Here is a 22,619-nt window from a genome sequence, read left to right as displayed (position 1 = left end):
AGGCCCACTGAGCTGTATAGCTCTTTTTCAGAAGCGACCTGTCACAAATGATAGCTCAACGAAGTGGCTTATCACGTGAAAATTTCTAGCAGCCAAATACTCAAAATGCACATTAATTGTAAATATGGAGGGAAAACCCGAAGGACCCCGTGAAAATTCAACACGGCCACTGGTAGAACATGCAAACTCCAAATATACAGGCATACGGATTGGGATCGAACCCACGACTTCCTGTATACCAGGTGAGATAGTTAACATCTCGGCACCATGGCGCTCCAATTATTACATAACATGATCGTGAAATGCTGGCCGCATGGGAAGGAGGTTTATTTTGGCAGATGACGATGATGGAAATATACATACCTCTTTACAATGTACGTTCATGTTCAGTTCAGTCAAACTCCATTTATCTCGGGGGTAAATGGGGGTGGGGAGGGGGGGCAGCAACCCGATTCCAAATATCCGGGGTCCCAACTGGGGATTCACTCGTTTATCCAGGGGAGTGACCATGGATAAAATAGAGTAATTGGAATAATTTGCCAAGTAACTCTGTTTAACCATGGTCTGGACCCCGGATATTTGAAAGAGACAACTGGGTTTCGGCAATACGGTACCAAATAATCAAATTCACAGATAATCGGGTTACGAATAAATGGAGTTTGACTGTACTGTACATGAACGTACATTTTACAAACCAATACAATTTCACAGTGTGTGGCTTTTGGAGATGGAAAAAAAACATTAATTCTACAAACTATAGCACTGCAAAACAAGTATTCTACAATTTCACACTACAGTACAATATAAAACTACACAGTACACACAGTACTGCATTATAATATATAAACAGATTAATATTCGTACAACCACTGCAAATGTTTGCAAAAACAATCTATGGCTATTTCAGTGTAATAGACAAGCAATTAGATCTTTTTTAAAATGCTCAACCTGCCGATCAACCCAAAAAACCTCAGGTGTCCTCTGACCAACATATTTTCTGAAAACTGAAGCCAAGAGATTTACACAAAAGCAAAAAAAAACCTCCGAGAGAGGAGACTGCAAATGACGCCAGTGGCTGGAAAGAGCAGAGTGCTGGTGGGACCACCAGCCGGCCTTTATGTTTCGCTGGGGACTGCAAACGAGCTTAAAACAAATGCTTTGTTATAACTGAAACTAGCAGACATGTCCATCTCAACAGGCATTCTTTCTGGCTCGCTACAAAAAAAACAACTCATGCCAAACCTCACTTGCTCGCTCTCTGCGAACTAGAAAGTTAAAACAATGAATGGGATTTTGTGCAAATTGCCCAGCGGTATATTTTGAAAATGCTGTACTGTGTACTAATATAACGTCAGCGTTGTGTGGGCACGCACTTTAAATCCATATATTTGGTTGCCATCAAGCATGAATTAATAATTGTTGCCAAAATAATGCTGCATTGCCAGTGCCAACTAAAAATCCAAAAATATGCGATAATTTCTAATTACAGACCACACATTTTCACCACTCGTTGAAACTGTTCAATTTGAAGTAAGATCAGTTGGAAAAGTGTTGTCACTGACATAAACAGTGAAGGCACCCTTTTTTTAAATACATGTGTTCCTTTACAGAGAAAGAAGACCTTGGTGTGGATGAAAAAAATATTTAAACGTGAAACTCATTTAAAGTGCACCTGAAACACACAAACGCTGAACAGATTGTCCTTTGACTCATTTACAGCACAAACCCTCCTCAAAAAAACAACACAAGGCTGTATTTGTTGCTCTTATTTTATTTCTTATTTTAACAATAGGGGTGATGCCCTATTGTCCAAACAAGAGTGCGCTCCCCCACTTACTCTCAAAATGATAGATGGCTCAAGACGATAAAACAGCCCACAAAAGGCTACGACTGCTTAAGTCAACTGGCATGTTTTAACATGACAATACCTTGATACTCGACAAAATGAATCAAATATAATAGTAATTTATCCCAGTGTTACACTGCAATCAATCCGTTTAAAAAAAAAAACCTACTTATAATCAACTACTGTCGAAATGCCCTTGAAATTTTAACATGACTCGTAAAACATTTTAAATCAGGATTCTACATCAAAGCACATTCAGCCCTACATTAGTTGTGATGCAAATCTCGACTCTGCCCTTTCCTTTCTACCACTTTGTGTGTGCTACCACTTTCTGGATGTATAAATATTTTGGTTTCTACAGGTATATAACTCTTATCTGGAGATGCTTACATTTTTTCCCCTCAAAGATGCCAGCAAAATATCTTGGGAATAACTACCAGATCATGTCTAAATGTAATAATATAGGCCAGCTGCTCAAATATGAAAAGGTTGTTTATGCCAATCTGAAACCAGGTTTGACTTTCATGCTATTCTTACGGAGGTAAATGGTTGAATTATTTTTGTAAGTTTCATATCGAGGTGCAATCTTGAGGTACAATCTTGAGGTACAATCTTGAGTCACATTGAACATGCTTAACAAGCAAATCTGTAAGTGTAGTTTTTCTGCAGTAAAACTACTTTGGTTGCATTTTTTCAGCTAAACAGTCGAGCGGCACATCAACTTTTACATCGTGAAAAATGTTATCGTTGAGAATGTGTTGTTATTTTAACAATCATTCTTTTTTATATGTGATGTGTTCTATAACCGTGTTCTGCACAACTTTGCCACTCAGAACTTGACCATGTACAATTGTTTTGGATTGTTTTGTTCACGTGTTTTGTTGTTGCTGTAACCAGGTTCATATGATGTAACCAGGTTCCGACTGAAAATGGCTATTTATTTACCCAATGGGTTTTACCTGTGCCAAAATAAAACCTAAAAATATTAAAAGTCAAAACAACAATTTAAAAAAATGTGTTGTAAGGTCCCCAGGTTTGGAATTTTTAGTCTTATGACATGTTTGCTGAATCCTTAGAATCCAAAGTAGACAACAACCTATCCATCTTAGGGACCTCCATACATGCCCCCAAAAATGACATGGACAAAGAGTGCCTTTCAGGGCCAGAGTAACATTATCGAGATGTCTGCTTCCAATCAATAGCAATCTACTCAGTGCTTAGTCAGGCATGAAGGCTTTCCTCCCTGCTGGCTATGCCATTATCTGCCGCAGCCCTTGCTTTGCCATTGAGTTCCTAGCTTTTATTTTAACACGCTTTCTGACACCAGACCACCAAATTCTGTTCCATTACAGGATTAGCAGCTGTGACAGGCTGCACTTTGGTAGCGTGGAGCTCAAAGCATTATAATTGCTTCGATGTCTTCAGCTAAAATTCTTTGTTGTTTCTGAAATGAGATCATTCTACCAAGCAATACACTGGAATTAATGTCCACATCCTGGCCCCAACGACCTATATTAATCATATTTTTTGAGACCCTTTAAATGAACAAAAGGCACTTTGGCTAGTGCCACAAACAATTTAAACAATACATTACAATAAAACATATGTTTTATAATGAACGCTATTGTTAGGACGTAAAAAGGTTTACCGTATACAAAAGACATAGAACAGTAAATTATACGTACAGTACCAACATTTCCATAAATCCTTGTAAATCAATATCCCGGTCTCTCCAGTTCTCACCTGATTATACAAAATAAGACTTATACCGCACACCAAGGCAGTGCACCCTGACAATGTTCTCCACGTTGCTGTTTAACATGGGCGGCATGAGTGAGTATAATGTTTGCATGCGATTGCAACTCTGTTCAAACACCATTTCAAAATGTTTTTTTTGTTATTGCACAAAGCACAAGTGCACCGATTTGCCTGGAGAGGCCCACGTGTTCATCAGGGCCAATCTGATCCAACACCGCTGAATTTGTTTCACGCCTATAAAAGGTAGGAGATGTTTCATAATAACACTGGGATCAATGCCCTAATGACAGAAAAGGATGGTCACCTTTATTTACGTTGGGTTCTTATGTTGACCGTATGTACACTAAAATGGCAGAATATATATTTTTGCTAAATATTGTATAGGCCAAGCTGGTGTCATGTCTTTACTGTATCCCCTGCTGCTTCCCTGAGATTGGGCTTGCATGCGTAACACTTTATTGGAGACAAAATGGGTTGTGAGAGATTGTATTGGCTCAGTAACGCTCAAACTGTGTTGCAAAACATGAGCAATGAGACGGTGCATTATTTAACACATGTTTTGCAACATTTTAAGAACGTGACAAAGTGATATTCAGGAAAAAGTTGCACGAATTTATTTTCAGCTTTCTTTCTGCGAAAAACTAAACAAGCTAGATCTGCATTTATATTTTTGTTCTGACAAAAAACCCCTAAACACTGGTTAAATAAACACTGCGAAAATGAGAGTTGACTGATAAAATAAAAATTACCGTACATCTCAGTAGGGGATTTATTTTTGAATAGAAAAACCTTTAAAAAAAACAGTATATGTGGTCATGATAACCTTGACTACTTGATCTAGATGGTGTGTGAATTAAATTTACACCTCCTTTCATAGGAGTGGCAAGTCTTAACGTGACCTGAACAAAACAGACGGAAATGACAACCGCATAAGGACAGGATGTCTGGATCTAAAAGCTCACTAATTTGTGTTGCAACTTCTTGAGTGAGGTATGGGAAAAATCTGCCTCTTTGCTTTAGAGTGCATCTGGCAGCTGGATAATGGTACAATTAAATCAACGGCTAATTGTGTTTAAACAAAACAAAAAGCAACCACACAGCTTAAATAAAAGAGAATATAAATTACTAGGCAGACAATAAAACACGTGTTCAATACTGTTAAAATGCTGTAGCTTTGCTTACACTCGTGGGATTATGTACATTACATAGCACTGCACAGTACAGACCTTCGTCTATCCACTGCTGGACTATGAGCTCCATACGACTTTAGTTCATGGGCATTGTTGAACCATACTTCACCACGCTGGTCAGTATAAGTTGAATGGTGAAAGGGGATGGGGGCAGTATGGTCAAACACTCACAGTCATCACTTGCCAATTGGATTTTAGTCGTGGCTGTAAATCAAAATCAAGTTTCTGGGTTCATATCACAGTTCACCAACTGCTGTGCCACAGCTCCACGACCCCACGTTATAAATTACATTATTATAAACCATTAAGTGGGCTGCATTACCATGGACACTAAGCAACAACACATGCTATGTGATTGTGCAGATGCCGGGTTGCACACAAAAAAAGCATTTTTAATCCACATTCCCAGAGCAGCTAAAACTGCAAGCATAGAATTACCTTGTGGCATGTTTGCAGCAATTAATTTCCTGTAGAGCAATAGAGTACAGTGTTTCAATTAAATACTGTAGTCGGAAAACCTGAAGATAATGGATTTAGTGAGTTAAACGAGTTTAAACCTATACAGCACATCTTCTGCACCTGCAGTGTAAAGATGCCATGTTTTTGTTACATCACGTGGTTCAACTAAACAAGAAACAATTTACAGTCGTATATGTTAATCTACTGCTCGATTAAGTAGTTGCAGTACTAATTCAGTTAAACTCCTCTAATTTCCATTGATGTGGGAAAAACTATCCGTGGATCCTCTTACTTGACGATGTATAGCGATAAAAAAAACTAAATTTGTCAATGCAATAAATTGGTGGAAAATCACTGAGTGAGTTTTTTTAAGCGAGCAAACTTCTCAAATCAGTGGCAAAAACCCCGATGTGTATTTTCAGGAGAGGTTTTAGCCTGTTCGATTCTTAAAATTCGCTCATTTTCCCCAATGTGTCGGCGTTCGAGTGGACCACAAAGGGCATCGCAAATTTTAGGATTGGCAGACAAAATGTGGTGGCATAAAGACTAAAAAGATTCAGTTCAGAAGAGTAATACAAACTCGACCAAATGAAATATTACTGCACGCCATTGTACACAGAGACAATCATTATACTTTGCACATTGCTTAACAAATCTGACTGTAAATAACGCTGAACAAACCATATGTAATTACAGTATAGTGAAACCAATACAGAGACCATCATTTACAGTTATGTACATCTCTGTTGGACGAACATAACAAAAGGACGAATAAGAATAGGTTTCATTTAAAAGGACAAATGCGTGCACACAAACAAACAAAAAAACCCACGTGTTTAAGATGACAATTAAACAAGGGGCAAGGAGAAAAATGAAACAGGAACAGAACAAAAACTAAAGCCTCGAGCAAGTACCGTAGATCTCAGGCGACCGAGGATGTATAACGTCCACGATGTTGGTCCCTATGTGCCCCTCCCCCCACACACTCACACGATCCCAGCTCCCCCTGCCTGGCACACTTGTGGGCTTTCAACATGCACGCTATTCACTCACTGAAAATGACTGAGGGGGTGGTCTTCTCACAGACAAAAGTGGGTCTTTAAAGCAATCGCACAACCTATTTTAAGCACCGCAAAGGCTATGTTGCAACAACAACAACAAATATTTAATAATTGAGCCAATGTATTTTAGAGTGTTACATCTTAAGTACGGAAATGAAGATATTTTGAGGTATATGTTGGGAGACAACTGGAACACACACCCGAGCACACATTCCTAGTGTAGTTACTAAAGGCAGAATGGGATCGAAATGATGATGAAAAAACAGGTGGACAAGAGCAGGTTTGAGTGTTTTTGTAAAACTGAACTCAGGAATGAAAAGCAAGAAAACCATGTGCTGAAAAGATACCGTTTTTAATCAGTGGACATGCATATTAGCTGCTATGATCCATGAACAAATATGAACATTGACAAATAGCATGGATCAAAAGCTGAACAGTGCAGAAAGAAACAGTTATAGGTGCATGCTTAGAATAAAAAAAGAAATAGTGACACGTGGATCAGAGACAAGTTAGAGACATCACATTGTTGAGAAGAGTAAGTGGGTTTGGGCAGGGCACACTGAGCCTAACCATAGAGTGACAACCAACGAAGGAAACCCAATAGGATATCCAAAGCAAAGACAGAGCAATACACTCAGTTGCAGGACCTGGATGGATTTTTCGAAGGGAAACTGGAATATACAGCGTGAGGAAGGTCTTCATATAGATCATGGCTTATGATGATGATACCTTAAGTGCAATCCTACTACACATGTAACTACAGTAGTAATGTCGATTCCATGAAATATTCTGGTATACATTTACATAGAGTACTGATCAATCCTGATGTATTGAAAGTTACAGCCTAAGCAGAATATGGATGTTTAAATTAATTGCTTGCCATTGATTGGTCAAACATCAAGGCCATGCATCACATACAAAAAGGTGGGCAAATATATAATCATTAAATGTCTTTGATATGAAAAGCCATAGCGGGTCAAAATTAAATGGCCTCAAATGTACCAAACAGTTGCTAGGTCAACACAGTGCGCTGCCCAAAGCTCAGATCTTCTCTCCACAAAAACTGACAGCGCTGATGAGGTCACTGGCAGTTCAACCACCGAAAGTTTGTTTGACCCACAGGGCAGGAGAACGAGCATACAGAGTGGGCTTCAGCGACCACTATGGCAAGCAAGCATTGTGAGCGCCGCACAAAAGACTTGCCAGGGACTTTGGTCGGACGCTTCCCACACTAATTTTGTTTCCAGTCACACCCCACCACATCTGAACACTCGTGTTCCACTCCGCTGGTTATAAATACTTCATCAGCGTCACCTGTCTGTAACGTCAACACAGCTGAGGATGTGCTTGGGGAGGACAGCTCTATGGGGATCGGCATTAGAACGGTCCTACAATTTTCAAATGAGTCTGCATGTAATCTACATATTCTACATTTCAATTGAACATTCTTGGAAACAAACTTACAATACCTGTAACAACAAATCAGGAACACACAAGTGTATAGTAAACTGCCCTTATAATATATATACAGCACAACACTAAGCACGTGTGCACACATAATAAAACAACAAATTGGCCTATAAACACATAGCCATAAAAGATGTGGCAAGGCCATTTGGGAGATAAGCATTGCATACATTGTTGGGGAATTAAATTATTAGGAAAGCATCTTAAACGTGACCTTTAAGCAATCGTAATTGTTTCGTCACACACCAAAACTCCAAAAAGTATTGTACTATATCCAGCACAGTATTCTGCTTAAGAAAGCTATGCTGTACAGCAACAGGACTCATTGGTATTGCCAATGAGTCCCATTGCTCCATCAATGGGCCTCATTGGTGCTGCCCTGGCTGCCTCTCGCCTCACTCATGCTGCTCTGAGTGTTCTGGGTAGCTTGGTTACCATGGGAGTTGGTGTTGGCTCCTTCCTGTTACTGTTTCTCTGGGAATTATTGGTGCTGCTCTGGTGTCTGGGACACGCTGGCACTGCCCTGGCTGCCCCGGGCCTCACTCATGCTGCTCTGAGTGTCCTGGGTAGCTTGGTTACCATGGGACTTGGTGTTTCTCCTTCCTGTTACTGTTTCTCTGGGAATTATTGGTACCTGCCCTGGTGTCTGGGACATGCTGGCACTGCCCTGGCTGCCCCGGGCCTCACTCATGCTGCTCTGAGTGTCCTGGGTAGCTTGGTTACCATGGGACTTGGTGTTTCTCCTTCCTGTTACTGTTTCTCTGGGAATTATTGGTACTGCCCTGGTGTCTGGGACATGCCAGCACTGTCCTGGCAGCTCCATTGTCCCTGGGACTCATTGATGCTGCCCCCAGTGACTTTGCCGACCCTAGACTTGGCCTCGTTGGCCAAGGGTTATGCTTGCGGGATTGCAATCTTTCCCATGAGTCTCCTCACTCTCCTCGTGGATGCCCCATGCAGGTTTCACCTTCGTCTCCAGCGTTGTCCCTGTCTTGAGCTGCAGTTGCATTTAGATGCTATACAAATTTCAATGTTGTTCAATCATACGATAAAAAAATATATACGTCTCGAAGTTTCATGGCTGGCTGCTAGATGGGCTCCTTTCTACCCTAACAATAACTCTGTTGTTCGTGACCGCGTGCTGTTGCCACTGAAGTTTGCTGGGTAACTGGCTAAACGAGATTTTCCGTGTGACAAATAAACATTGAAGTGCATTGAAAAGGTGGATGATGAAGAAGTTCGGAAGACGTAATAAATAGCTTTAACCGAAGAGGCGGGAGAAAGTAATATAGAAGACCGACACGGTTAATTTAAAATTGTTAAACTGGACGTGCCATTAATGTAATTGAAGAATATTTCACCAAACTATTCTTTACATCTTCAAATATATATAAAAAACCTTCACAATACATCTTATCTAAGTATTTTATTATGTAAAAAGCAGCTTACTTTTAGTGTTCCGAGTACAGGATTGTGAGAATAGTATGGAAATTACTAGTCTCTTATTTTCCATTGCAGTGCAATGGGTTCTCGACGAGTTACAATTATTATTTTTACAATTTTACGGGAATAATTATTACGTATTCTTTTTCTGTGCCAGTAAACGAGTGTTAAGTGGGGCTCGGGCCGGATACATTACTAGAAGTGATTGTGGCCGATGGCCAAAAATAAATGACGGAGTGGCAGCCAAGGAATGGAATTCATCCGAGAGGACGTCCCACGGGAGGAGGTAGCTTTATAAAAAACAAAAATCAATTGCTCTGCAGGTGCCAAGTGGATTATTACATCACAGCATCGTGAAAGGTGTCAGCAGCTTGAAGAGGCCATCATCCAGCAGTGGAATGATCAAGGCTGATGATGATGAAATGACAGTACAGTAGTATTTTTTATTTCTCAATACAGTCTAGAATAACATTTACCAAATCAAGAGCAACATCTACTGTAATGGGTTATGTTTGTAGCTGCAACTTAATTTTGCTTACTTAATTATTTTTAACTTGTTAACAGCAGAATTAGCTGGCTGTGCTCTCACTGTAACAAATGACTTAACGCTCTTTTGCTTTTAACAAACATCACTTGCAAGAAATAATTAAACATCAACCCCTGATGCTAGTTGGCAACATTTTGCATCGGAAATAAATTACATTTGTTACATGATTTAGCATTTTAATAAGACAAGGATTATCCCAATAATAATTTTCACAAAGATGCCATTTACTCTTTAAACTTGTTCATGCAATGCCAAAGTTTTTCATATGATTGCGATGTAAATACTGCATAAAGTAAAAACATGCTACAAATGATGCTGATAACAATTATATTTTACTCCAGTTAAAAACCTGAAATACAAGTGTCAAAAAGATAATGAAAAAATAAAAGGCTTAAAAAGTGGTTTCTTTACTTTGTAAAAAAAAATAAAGTTACATTGTAACTCTGACCACCAGCAAGTGTGGAATGTAATGAACACGCCAGGTATTCCAACAAAAACAATGAGTTTTTAAAACGGGCATGAGAGTAAACAGCAGTTACCCATGTGGACTTTAAGCATGAAAAGCCCAATGGAAACAGTTTAAGCTGCTGTTGAAAAATAATCCAACGACTTCTTGCCTAAAGACTCCTTGCCCAAAGGCAAGAAGTTACTGACCTATATACAAGGTTAATAACCCCCTAAATGTGTAAGAGAAGAGGGTAAAAAAAACCCACCTCAGAAGGTTGTTGCACATGCATGCACATGTCCCAAGGCACTTCAGGAACAGTTGCTAGCACTTCAAAAAAAAACCTACATCCCAGGTCTTATTGTAACTAGGGCCTCATGCAGATCAAGAGGTAAATGTTTTGAATTTCATGGGGTTGTTGTGGGAAGAGTGCCAAAGTTCCTGGGTGCGTGATTTAACCTCATTTAAAGCGGAGGGCGTAATAGAGTTGCGTCACCAAACAGCCACATGGCCGTAACATGTAATGATCTTTAAGAGAGCTTAACAAAAATGCCTGTTTTCCTAACACATCTTTTTGTGTTTCTAGTAATGTACTGCATTTGTAAATGCCTTTTGTTTACTAAACGTGCGAGTTATTCATTATTTGGCGCAATGTTTTTCGTATTGCGCAGAAAAGAAAGTTACAAAAAATATTACGCAGTAATATTTGATGGGGGGAAAAAGACATGTCATATACCACACTAAGAGTCCGACTTGTAATATAGATCCACAGGTGTGAGAACACACCTCCACAGCAGAGCCACTGTAAATTCAGTCAGGCAGCTAATACACAGTAGCACCCATACATACATACAAACAAATGTAGATGTGTGGTCAGTCATTAAAACACCATTCAAGGATGTCAATTTGTTTATATTTGTGCATACAAAACATTCGTATCTTTAGGCCTACTTGGTGTGTGTGTCGATATAAAATACTGCACTATGTAGTGGCCTAAATTATGCCAATGCAGTGTGGTGTTCTTAAAGAAGCACTCTTTTGCAATATATGTATGCACACTCTTTGTAAGTTATATATGTTTTCCCCATACATATAAACAAACATACAACAATCGGCAGGGGAGTATGTGGCCTTATTATAAATTAATCAATCACTGTTCATTTGCTACACGGAAAGTGTTGTTTAGCCAGTTACCCAGCTAGTTTGCAATGGAAATCAGTGGTGCATAAACACAGAACTACAACAACAACACCAGCAGAGTGATCTGTACAGAGGAACTGGCAACAGCGAAACAGAATGCGTCAGAGGTGTAGGCAAACAGCGTGCTTAAATAACGATAATTTTTTTTAAAATTACCATATATGCGTGTATGTTGAACTTCTTTCGCACCGTACGTAGCCAACCATACTAAAGGGGAATGTGAAAATGTAACCGCAAATAGGTTGGGTACAGGTACCGCAGAACTGTGCACTCTGAGCTCGGAGTAGATTTGAAATGAAGGGAGGGAGGCAAGCCAAAGGTGAGAGGGAAGGGCTTTCCAGTAACGTTGGGGCAGCAGCGTGGAAGGACGTGTTACCAAATCTAGTTTTAACGTATGGTATTTTTAAATAAGAACGGGGAGGTATTTCTGAGGTTGCGGCGAGGAATTTGCCGGGTTAGAAGGTGATTTAGATATCTGGCAAATTTGTTTAAAAGGACTTTTAGGATGAAAACAGCCCAGTGGTCTCTTTGGATGTGGGGGGAGGGGACAAATTGGAGGTGATATAAAGGTTACAATGATGTGTTCAATAGAGAGCGTCAAGGGCAAAGTCGTGGGCCGAGTTGTATAATGGAACAAGATGTTTTTTTGTGGTTTCAGAGGCGAGGTGGTAGATGATGTCACTATTGCAAAAGATAGGGATGATGATGGCTTTGAAAATATCAAGATGGAGCTGAGGTGGGATACTGTTTTATTTCTGTAGAGGAATACATTTTTTTCGTGTAGGCCAAAGTATTAATGTGGGTCTTGAAGGACAGTTTCGAATCCAATATAACACCTTGATACGTAAAAGTTATCAACCTGTTCAATGGGATGTGAGTCCAGAGACACAATGCGCAGGCAGGGAAAACTAGGCTTGGAGTAGCCGAAGAATGTGACTTTGGCCTTTTTAGCACGACTAACTTTAAGCCATTAAGCTCAAGTTATAGATTATCAAAGGCCTGTTACAGCTGTAGTTGCAATTCATACCTTGACTTCCAGAGACCATCAGGGTTGTATCATAGGCAAAAATATTAATGCCAGGGTGCACGTTTTAGATTTCTAGATTGTTCACATGCAGGGAAAACATGATAGGGTGAGCACAGAGCCTTGCGGATTCATCTTAATAAATAGGGATATTTTCAGAAGACATTATTAATGGAGACTAGTTGGAACCGGTCAGACAGGTAGCTGTGGATCCAATTGATTACAACCTTTTGAACATGTAGGCATTTTAATATTTGTCATGTTACATTGTAGTCAACCAGTATTAAATGCTGTCAAGGAACAGGATGGGCATAATGGCGACGAGATTCAAGGCTGGTGAAGATGTCGTTAAGAGTATTGAGTACCGCAGATCCTACTTAGGTCAATTGGGTTGAATATAAACGCATGCTGTTTATCTATGCAAGCAGTTAGCACAAATTCAAATGCCTAATGAATATAGAAGAATGACAATACTGTAATCTCAAATGGTAGACGATGCCACTGAATGTCCATTTGACAAAATAACGTCCCCACTAAAGACAGACCATTACAACAGAACTCCAATAACCTACGTTAATATGAAGGGACCATATAATCCATGGATCGTTCTATGATCCACGAATATTTCACAGAAACGTGGTGAGCCGCAGATTATGGAAGGAAACATCCGTGCAAAAAAAGAATCGATTACAGGGGAAGCGCAGGCATGTGGCTTTATTAATCCACAATAAATGAGCGGATTAGGTTGAATTTTCTAAGACCCAAATAGAGAAAAAAAATCGTCTCGTTAAAAAAAAATCACTTGATATCCAAGTAAAAAAATAAACCTATATTATGTTCTACTGAACCGCCATGGCAAAACTAATAACAATGTCTACAAATAAACATTTAAACATTACATAAATCCTGCTTTTCCCTGCAGATATGCTCCCACAGCTTTGCACTTGCCCCACCTACTTCAACGGATCGCGGTTTGTGGTCTGCAGAAGCGGTTTCTATCCACCATGGATTACGGGGAGGAGTTCTGAACCGCCAGTGATCCACACATTACAGTGATTCAAGGATTATTGGAATTCTGCTGTGAACTGTAGTAATGCAAAGTGCCTGTCACTGTATTGGAAAATCATAATTGTTTTTGTAAATCATATTAAGCCGAAAAAGCAGCTGATCATCACGCAGCAACATTTGTACACGGTGTCTCTCCAGTGTGCAAAATCAAACACGTGAAAACCGCTCCTAGTGGATCAAGAGGCTAAATATTATTCGCATCACGGTGACTTCGAAGGGATGGTAGAGTGGCAAAAACACAACTCAGCCTCCACAAAAATGACTTTTGCAAAGAGCAAGAGCAAGGTTTTGGCTGTGGGCCATGAGAACCTGTTTAAAATATGAAATTAAAGTAAAGGAGTTTGTAGTGTGGACGTACTGTACAGTGTTAGGAAATAGAACGCCGTTTCGTGTGGAGACGAGCAGGTGAATATATTATTAAACAAAATAATACATTGCAATTAAGCATTGCACTGTTCTTAATCCAAATCAAATTACAGAGATCCTGAGAAGGAATGTCTTGGAAGTGATGGTGGTCATAATCACTTTAGGTACAATTACAAATCTTACAAACATGACGCTAATTTAGTTTTCCAAGCGCTGCATATATCACCCGTATCTCATGATCTATACAAATAGAATACAGTAAGGAAAATGTTTTCGTCAATATGCATTGGAAGCCCTTTTATATTTGTCTTCAGTGAACAGGCGGACTTAAAATGATTCAAAACACGGCAATAAAACGTTGTGTAAATGTGCCACAACTGTTTCCAGATTGGTTTCAGAAACCGGATGTAATTAAAACTGATGTGTGTGTAAACACAGCCAGAGTTAATAAGGAGGCCAGTTCTCCATGTTATTGTCACCAACCCTATGTAAAAGAGACAGAATTTGATCACCATAGTTCCAGCCCTGTCTAAGTTAATAAAAACTGAGCCAGTGAAAACACAGTCTTGCTTGTTTAGTATACCCTTCCACACTGACATTCACAACAAAGCCATACAAATTACAGAATTACTGCACAGTATTACGGTCTTGCGCTCTACTGTAGACTTCATTGTTGGTGAAGATTTGTGGACAAACTAGAGATAGAGGACAATTTAACATCACCACTACAATTATACAAAAAAAATGTCCCTACAATGCTTTACAATCTGTAATAAAAGTAAATTGTGACTGTCACATTGCCCGTCTTGAATCAAGTCCTCGGTAATCTCAAGGTAATCACAAAATCGAGTATGAAAATAATTACTGTAAAATATTTAATGGAATCTTTTCTAGGCACCAGGCATTGCCTTTTTGAGCTCATTAGCGCTGGACATTTTGAGTATCCAATTCATTCCACGTGACCGATATTGAACTACTGCGTTTAATATGACCAACGTACGGACCATGCTTTATTGGCTTCCGTACTATTACAGCACTGTCGCAATACGAAATATTATTAGCGTCACGGTATAATCGCGCAGTGGTGAGTGCACTTGTTCAACGAACCTGGCTGGACACCCAAGTTAGAGTCCTGGCCAGGTGAATAATATGCAACCTTGTCCCTTCAACCACTAACCCTCCCCATTCACAAATATTCTGCGCTGACCAGTGTGGTGAAGCATGATTAAACAACCACCATGACTAACAGTGGAATGAAGCAGTGGTGTACATAAACAACTTAACAGGATTTCATATCTTAAACAATGAGGGGATAGTGAACCACACAAAAGTCCTGTAAGGAACTGTGGTTTGTGGAGTTTGTTGCAGATCTTTGAAAAAATGTAGGGTCAACAGTTAACATCTTTCCAACAATTTAAAGCTTTCGTGACTGCAGGGATTCATCTTCTTGGTTCTTTCGGTAAAGTCACCAACGTAGGGAACAAGCTTTAGAACCAAGAAGATCTTTCCAACACCAAAATTAAGCGCTTAATGGGTTTCAAAATGCAACACTGCACTGTTTTAATGTCAGACTTGTTGCAACATACGTGACTCACCACTTGCCCATTGAATTGTTTTTCGTTGTAACTTTATGACCCGCCCCTACTGGACATCTGTGAAAAAGAGCTTCATAGCTCATCGGATTTCTCCAGGATAAATAAAGATTCTGATCCTGATTCTAACCAGTCCCAATTAAGAGACAATACTGTATACAGCTTGCAATATTATTCACTTTAAGATACTGAATACTGCATTGTATTGTATTTCAATAAATTAATCAGAAAAATAGGGAGGAATTCTCATTCAGGTGACATAAAAAAAACCTTACTGAAGGTTGGTATTTGATCAACATATTTGGAAGGGAAACGTAACTGAAATACCTGACAAGCAACATACAGATGGTGAAACTGGAAGCAAGATTTCAGCACCTTTCAAGATTTTCCCTTTAGCAATTTCCCAGATTTATCACTGTTTTTGTGCCATTTCGTCTCACCTACGACCTTACCCTCATCACCAGTCTTGTGCACAAGCATTGCAAGCGTCCCCATTCACCAACAGTTTGTCTGCATATCTTGCGAATATAGCACTTACTGTGTTCACACGTTATTTTTTTGTAAATTATACATGTTTATACCATGGAAGATGCGTATGCCGACTCTTAAAAAGACCTAATATTGCTGTTAAATAATAATTTTCGATCACCGCCCAAGTGTTTAGCGTTTATCAAAAAAAACATGTAAAATTAATGTTATTACCTTAAATTGTACTTTCCTATTGTACTTTACAGTATGATTTTTCTATGCAGGAGAGTAATTGTAAGGGGCGTTCAATCACAGTGCAGCACTGTAACATTAGTATATACTGAAATACAGTACACAATCCAGTGACGTGTACTTCAACAGCAAGTAATTGTTCTGTATCATGCACTGTATACACACATCGAATACTTAAAATATCAACCCTGACTGCATTACAAATGTGACCGCTAATTAAATATGTAAAATGTGTTTTAATATTGAAATGTTAGCTCTGACCTCATAACAGCTGCTCAAGGAAGGGGTGTTTTGCATCATTTATGAGAAACACATGTCCTTGGGTTAAAAAAAAGAATCACGCCTTAAATGTGAAATTTGCTAACAATAAGTGGCAAAGCAAAGTCTGAAAGTGCCTATTGTCTAAGTGGCTAAAGGGGCTGAGTGCCCTTATCAAGCAGATCAAGGAGACAGGGAGTTTCACAGAACAGCAAAGCGTCTCAACATTCCAAGTGCAACTGAAAGCTGCTCTTCAAACGAACACGCCAGTGAGTGTTGCACAAAATGCCTCACTCTTCCACTCAATCAACCGAAAAAAAACCTCACCCACCACGCAACATCACTTAATTTACCTGAAACTAGTAGTTCAATGGGGTCCTTTTACTAGCAGTTTTAAAAGGTGAATAAAGTAAGCTGAACAAAATGAAAAATATAAATATGAGAATATTTGAGATGTACTGCTGCATTTCATTGTATAGAGTACTCAATTTACATGCAGTTATGCTAAATATATCATCTATGCTCAACGACTTAATTACTGAATATTGACATTTATTTTATGGGCATGAGGGTAATGGCATGGAGAGAGTGAGAGAGAAAATACAAAGCTATAGTACAACTTTGTTAAACTCTTACAGAGGGATACTTTGCCAGACAAAACACTTTTCTGAGACACACAGGGGCATGTTTATCATGACCTCAACATGCCTTCTTTTACTCTCTGGTACCATGTGACAGCATGTCTGAAGTTGCTCAAGGCCAGCAAATACTATTGGCAGTTTAGGAAACAACTTCAGCCAACAGAATTGTAGCTTTGAGGCTACTGTGCCAAGAGAAAATATTTTTGTAAGCAAAACGAATTTCCACAAAGTGTAAGTAGTTACGTAAGGGAAAAGGAAACCAGAAAATGTTTTACGCGTTTAGCTCTGTTTGGATGTTGTTACTATAAGTGGAACTGAAGCTGCTGACCTCAGCATTTTCTAAACATCTAGCTGACTATAGTATTGTTTGACTGAACACATGTACAAAAGTCCAAGTCCATGTTGGTACTGCATTACACAAACATTAACCAAATAAACTTGCAATTGCTTTGGAAACTTTCTCAAAAGAGTTAATTATTCAACATAATTCCAATTACCAGCCGCATTTAAATAGTACAACTTTGTTAAAATACCATGAACATGATTTTGAACCACAAAAAGTTATTATCTGGTCAACGTTTAAATTGATGTCACCTTTATCAAGACACAGCAGTATGCCTAAACAAACCCCAGAGATTACCTGGCATTTCCACAACCAACACCACTATATTATAATGCAAAGTATATTTTCTAATTTAAAGTACTAGTTTCAGAAATCTGGTTCAAGTACTGTACTGTATCTTGGCGATATCTTACTGAAGTGTCTCGTATTACAAAACAAAAAGTCCTATTTTGGTAAATGTGTCAAAGATTAAAATGTATTCACGACTCTTAAAAGCTATTAATACGTTAACAATGGCCCTGTCCATCGACAGAGGACGTTTATAACACAGTTAATTTCTCCTTTTAAAATCAAGCTTGTTAACCAGTGCCATTTTTACAATTAACTTAATAAAGCTGATACACGTCCTCAATCCTGAAGTACTGTAGACCATAAATCAGCTGGAAGAGAAAGTCACTGTAAGCACCACAGGTTCTTGGTTTCCTAAAATGGGGCTCCTCCAGCTATTACACAACTTTCATGTGAATATAATCATGTAAGGCACTCTGTTACAGGCACGTTCCATTACGTACACACATAGCATCACTTTGTATAACGTTCAATGCTCAATCACTGCACATCAAGGCAAACGTTATACGGTACGATGCAACAATGGCATGTTGTCCTCACACAACGTGGGTTAAATTAAGAGTATGTTACAGCTCGCTTATCAATATCTCAACATTTTTTTTATAATTAACACTTTACAATTGCTGAAACTGCCACTCTGAAGTACTCGATTGCAAATGAGAAAAGCACTTTTCTGTAACTTTTAAAATCCTATACAGTCTATAAGTACTGTACTTGAAAGGAACGCAGGTAAATCGCGTTACACACATTGGATGACCACCTCCACTACACAAACTCATCCCACAATTGCTTTTCATCGATTGCACAACAACAAAATCCACACACAAAAAAGTGGCAGCTGGTGCAGAGGCACCCAGGTACTGTCATTGAATTGTGACATCCGAGGGGGCCCAAAAAAAAACCCCACAATCACGGCCAAAAGGATAACAGCAAACGAGAGCAGTGTCTAAAAACAACTTGGGGAGAGAGAGGGGAGGGAACACAAGTAAAAACAAAACTTTCACCTTTTCACTCTTGACTTTCTTGGCTGCGGGCTGGGGCACGTCTTCATTATCCGCGTCGTCTTCTTGCTTCACGATGATGCAGTTGCCCAGCAGGCCCGAGTCGAGATTCGTCGCCTTGCTCAAGTCGGAGAGACGGCATGACACCTCCTTGCTCAGGACACTGTTGCCCGGGAGACTGTCGCTGTGGCAAGGACCTCCCTTTGATCCCAGCCGAAACTGAGGGCTGCCACCACCACCACCACCACCGCCGCCGATTAGCGCCCCTCCTCCAGACACGCACTGCAGCACATCCTCCTTCTCTTTCCTCGCCGCTGCCGCCGCCGCCTTCTTGGAGCCTCCACGACCCGCTCGGGTCGGCTTCTCCTCCTTGCTACTCCTGCTGCTGCTGCTGCTGTTGCTGGAGGATGAAGTGTTTATGGTGTTGTTGGTCGTCGTCGTCGTGGGTGGTGGTGGTAGTGAGAGAGGATGCACTCGCATCTCCGGATCGCACCGACTGCCCGTCCACCACCACCACCACCTTCTTGGCACCGCCGAATGTCGTGGCCACCGCCACCGCAGACGACGACGAGGACGACGAGGAGGGCGACCTCCTCCCGTTTTTGGAGTTTTTGCTTCTCTTCACTTTGGATTTGCCGCCCTTTTCGGGGCTCGTCTGGGTTGGCTGCATGACTGCAGCAGCAGTAGCAGCAGCAGCGAGCTTCATGCTCTCCGTCAGAGATGTCCCAGCTGCTATGTCGGGATTAATATTCCCAGAACAGTCGGTAGTGGCTACACACTCCGCCGCCGCTGCTGATGATGATGCTGATGCTGTTGCTGCTTCTTTCCGATTGCCACCAGCGGCGGCTGCGGTGGCACTGCCCACCAGGGTTCCTGCTCCGCCAAGTTCCAATTTCTGTCGGTCTTTCTCGAGATCGGCGTCCAGGTCAATGATCAGATCTCCGACGCCAATTTCCCAGTCGTCGCCACTATCGTACGCAGCATCGACCGGGTTCGGTTCCCCTAATGCAGCACCGCTCACCACGGACATGCTGGTATCCAACGCAGTCGCAGCCCTGGCACCATGAAGGGCTGATGATGTCGATTAGTCAGTCGCACGTCAAAAGCTGAATAATACAGCTTGAGCAAGCGGCTCCCCCCCCCCCCCCCCAGCGCACACACGTAAATCCACCCAAATGCTGACAAATTAGATCCGGTAAAAAAAAATTTTGACACTCACAGACAGAGAGATAGACACACACACAACAGAGAGAGAGAGAGAGTAAAAACGATTCGAACAGCGCCTTTAGCAAGTGCGATCGAGGCGCGTTGCACTTGCGGCGCCCCTGCAAGCGCGTAGCATGTCACCGTTAAACGCGTTAACAAGTTTGTTGCTGCTGCTGCTGCTTCACCATCACCACCATCATCACCATCATCACCGCAGCCGCAGCCGCCGTGCGCTTTAACTCCATGGGTCCTCACATTCACAACAACAGCAGCAGTAGCAGCAGTAGTTGTTGTTGCAGCAGCAGTAGCAGCAGCAGCAGTAGTTGTTGTTGCAGTTGCAGCAGTTGTTGTTGTCGTTCCCCCCCGGCTACGACAAACGATTTCAGTCGCCGCTTGCAGGACGTGGAAGAAGCAGGAGGAGGAGGAGAAGAAGCAGGAGAAGCAGCAGGAGCAGGAGATGAAGCAGCAGCAGGAGGAAGAGAAGATGAAGCAGCGGCAGCAGCAGCAGGAGGAGAAGAAGAAGAAACAGGAGCAGCAGCAGCAGAGAGGCTGCAGATGCAGCGCGTCCAGGACGCGACACGGCGGCGGTGGCGGCGGCGTTCGTAGTAGTCGCAGTGGAAGTAGTCGGTGTGGAGAAACATAACCAGACGCAGCGGTGTCTCTCCCACGCCGGGTTCCGGCCGCCCCAAACAAACAAACACGAACGGAGGAGAGAGAGAGAGAGGAGAGAGAGAGAAGAGAGAGAAGGGGGGGGAGGAGGTGGGAGATAACACAAAAAAATATCTAAAAGTATCACCACCCTCCGTTTAAAAGCGCGGCGGCTAATCCATCCAGCACGCGATGAGGATTATCAAATAAGAACACCGCCGGTTGCAATCCCAAGAAAACTCGGCGGTGATAAACTAAGATGACCATCTTCACCACCCTTCCCCCTCCTCCTACTAAACAAGTCCTGTCAAACACGGTTCAAATCGTCGCTTTTTCTCCGTCTCGTTGAACACAAACTTCTTGTTGTAAATGTCGGTCTGGCTCCGTGCCACTCTCGATGGCCGTGGAGTGAAAGCATCTATTGTTCAACCGTTACCTTGTTCATCTTCTGTCTTCGCAAGAGCAATGCCACATCAAAAGGCGACATCGAGAGAAAAAGAGAAGGGGGGGGGGGGAGAGAAAGAAAAAAAACGCGAGAGGGAGAGAGCGAAAGAGTAGTGCTGGTGGTGGTGGTAAGCCACTAAAATCGGCGTGTGCGCGTGTGTTGCGCTTGAAGCCAATAACTGTTGTTTTAAAGGTTTTAAGGTATATACATACACACACACACAGAGAGGCACACGCAGACGCACACGCGTTTTTTTTTCTTTGTAAAAAAGACAGCGGCGAAGTAAAATAGGTCGGAATGTTGACACCCGCGGCACGTCAGACGGTCAAAAGTTGCTGATGTGAGTTCATTTTACATCCACGGACGCGTCGGTCTGAGCAACAGCGTTATCCGCACACACGCACACACAAGCACACACACACAAGCACTAAAGGGGGCATTCCCTCTCAGTGATAATTGTATCCGCTAATAATGCATTACACGGGCCACGTTCTGTGCGAAGCTAAACTGTTTTCCCATCAGTCAGGGCTGGCCTAGAACCCCCACAACCCACACCACCACCACCCCCCCAAATCCTCGCCACCCGCCTCCGCTCCATTCGAGGGCGCTTGTGTTGCGAGTCTCTTTTTTCACACGAGCTTCCCCCCAAGGCGAGGGGGAGTCGTCGTGGTTGTGGTCGTGGTGGTGGTGGTGGTGATGGTGGTGGTGGGGGGAGGGAGAGCGAGAGAGAGAAAGAAGCGAGAGAGGAGGAGGAGGAGGGAGAAGCCAGAGAGAGAAAGAGCTGCTTCCAGGAGAGAGGTGGTGGTGGGTTGGGTGGTGGGGGAGGAAATAACCCTAATCAAATGACACAGCAACTATTCCGCTGGAACACAGGCGTAATCGTTAAAGCTCCGATATGCATAAAGGATATAAAGTATAGCGGAGGCTTCTTGTTACGACAACCAGTGGATGCTTTTGTGCGTTGAATGTTAAGCGTGAAGCCCTTGCAGGCGACACGCGTGTGTCCGTGGTTTGTATTGAAAAGCTTGGGTTTTAAATCGGGTGGTTTTGTTTAAATATTACGGGCTCGGGGTTTTTATTATTATAGACGAAGATTGTTCCGTAACGCGATGTTTTTGTTTTTGTTGTTGTTGTTGCTGCTCGTGTGTGTCTCTCCGTTGTCAATTTTAAGTCGCAATTTTAAGCTCGCTGCTACAGTCTATATCGGACATCGGTTAAAGAGTTAAACGGAGGGGAGAGCAGAAAAAAAGTGCTCATTGCTTCTTTGTATCGCCTACAAAGATACATTGCCCTAGCATTTATGTTTAAACACACTGTCGTCTGTGACTGAAAGCATGGGGGGGGGGGGGGTTGTCCGCAAACGCGGCACATGTTTAACCATTCCACGTCTTGTTTTTGTTCTCTTAACTATAACAAAAAAAAACTTAAAACGAAACAACACCGCGTGTCATATCCGCCCAAAATTTTTATCAAACATTTCAGCAACGACTACATTGAAACGCCTTATCCGACACTGAACTGCTAATATGTTTTTTTTGTTTTC

General features: G+C 41.5%; 1 protein-coding gene across 1 annotated transcript in view; it reads right to left on the bottom strand.

The window, feature by feature from the left end:
* Positions 1 to 21,715, bottom strand: part of LOC133343745 (zinc finger protein 608-like) — a 45,449-nt gene extending 23,734 nt beyond the window's left edge. Inside the window, 2 exon segments of the mRNA XM_061553518.1 lie at positions 18,781 to 19,224; positions 19,226 to 21,715. Of these exon segments, the coding sequence (XP_061409502.1) occupies positions 18,781 to 19,224; positions 19,226 to 19,807 (1,026 nt within the window). The 5' untranslated portion in view covers positions 19,808 to 21,715.
* Positions 21,716 to 22,619: the final 904 nt, after the last annotated feature.

The sequence above is a fragment of the Lethenteron reissneri genome, chromosome 18 (genome assembly GCF_015708825.2).
Source record: "Lethenteron reissneri isolate LAM-NWPU_2019-01 chromosome 18, ASM1570882v1, whole genome shotgun sequence".
Lineage (NCBI taxonomy): Eukaryota > Metazoa > Chordata > Hyperoartia > Petromyzontiformes > Petromyzontidae > Lethenteron > Lethenteron reissneri.
This window is presented reverse-complemented; position numbering and strand designations above follow the sequence as displayed.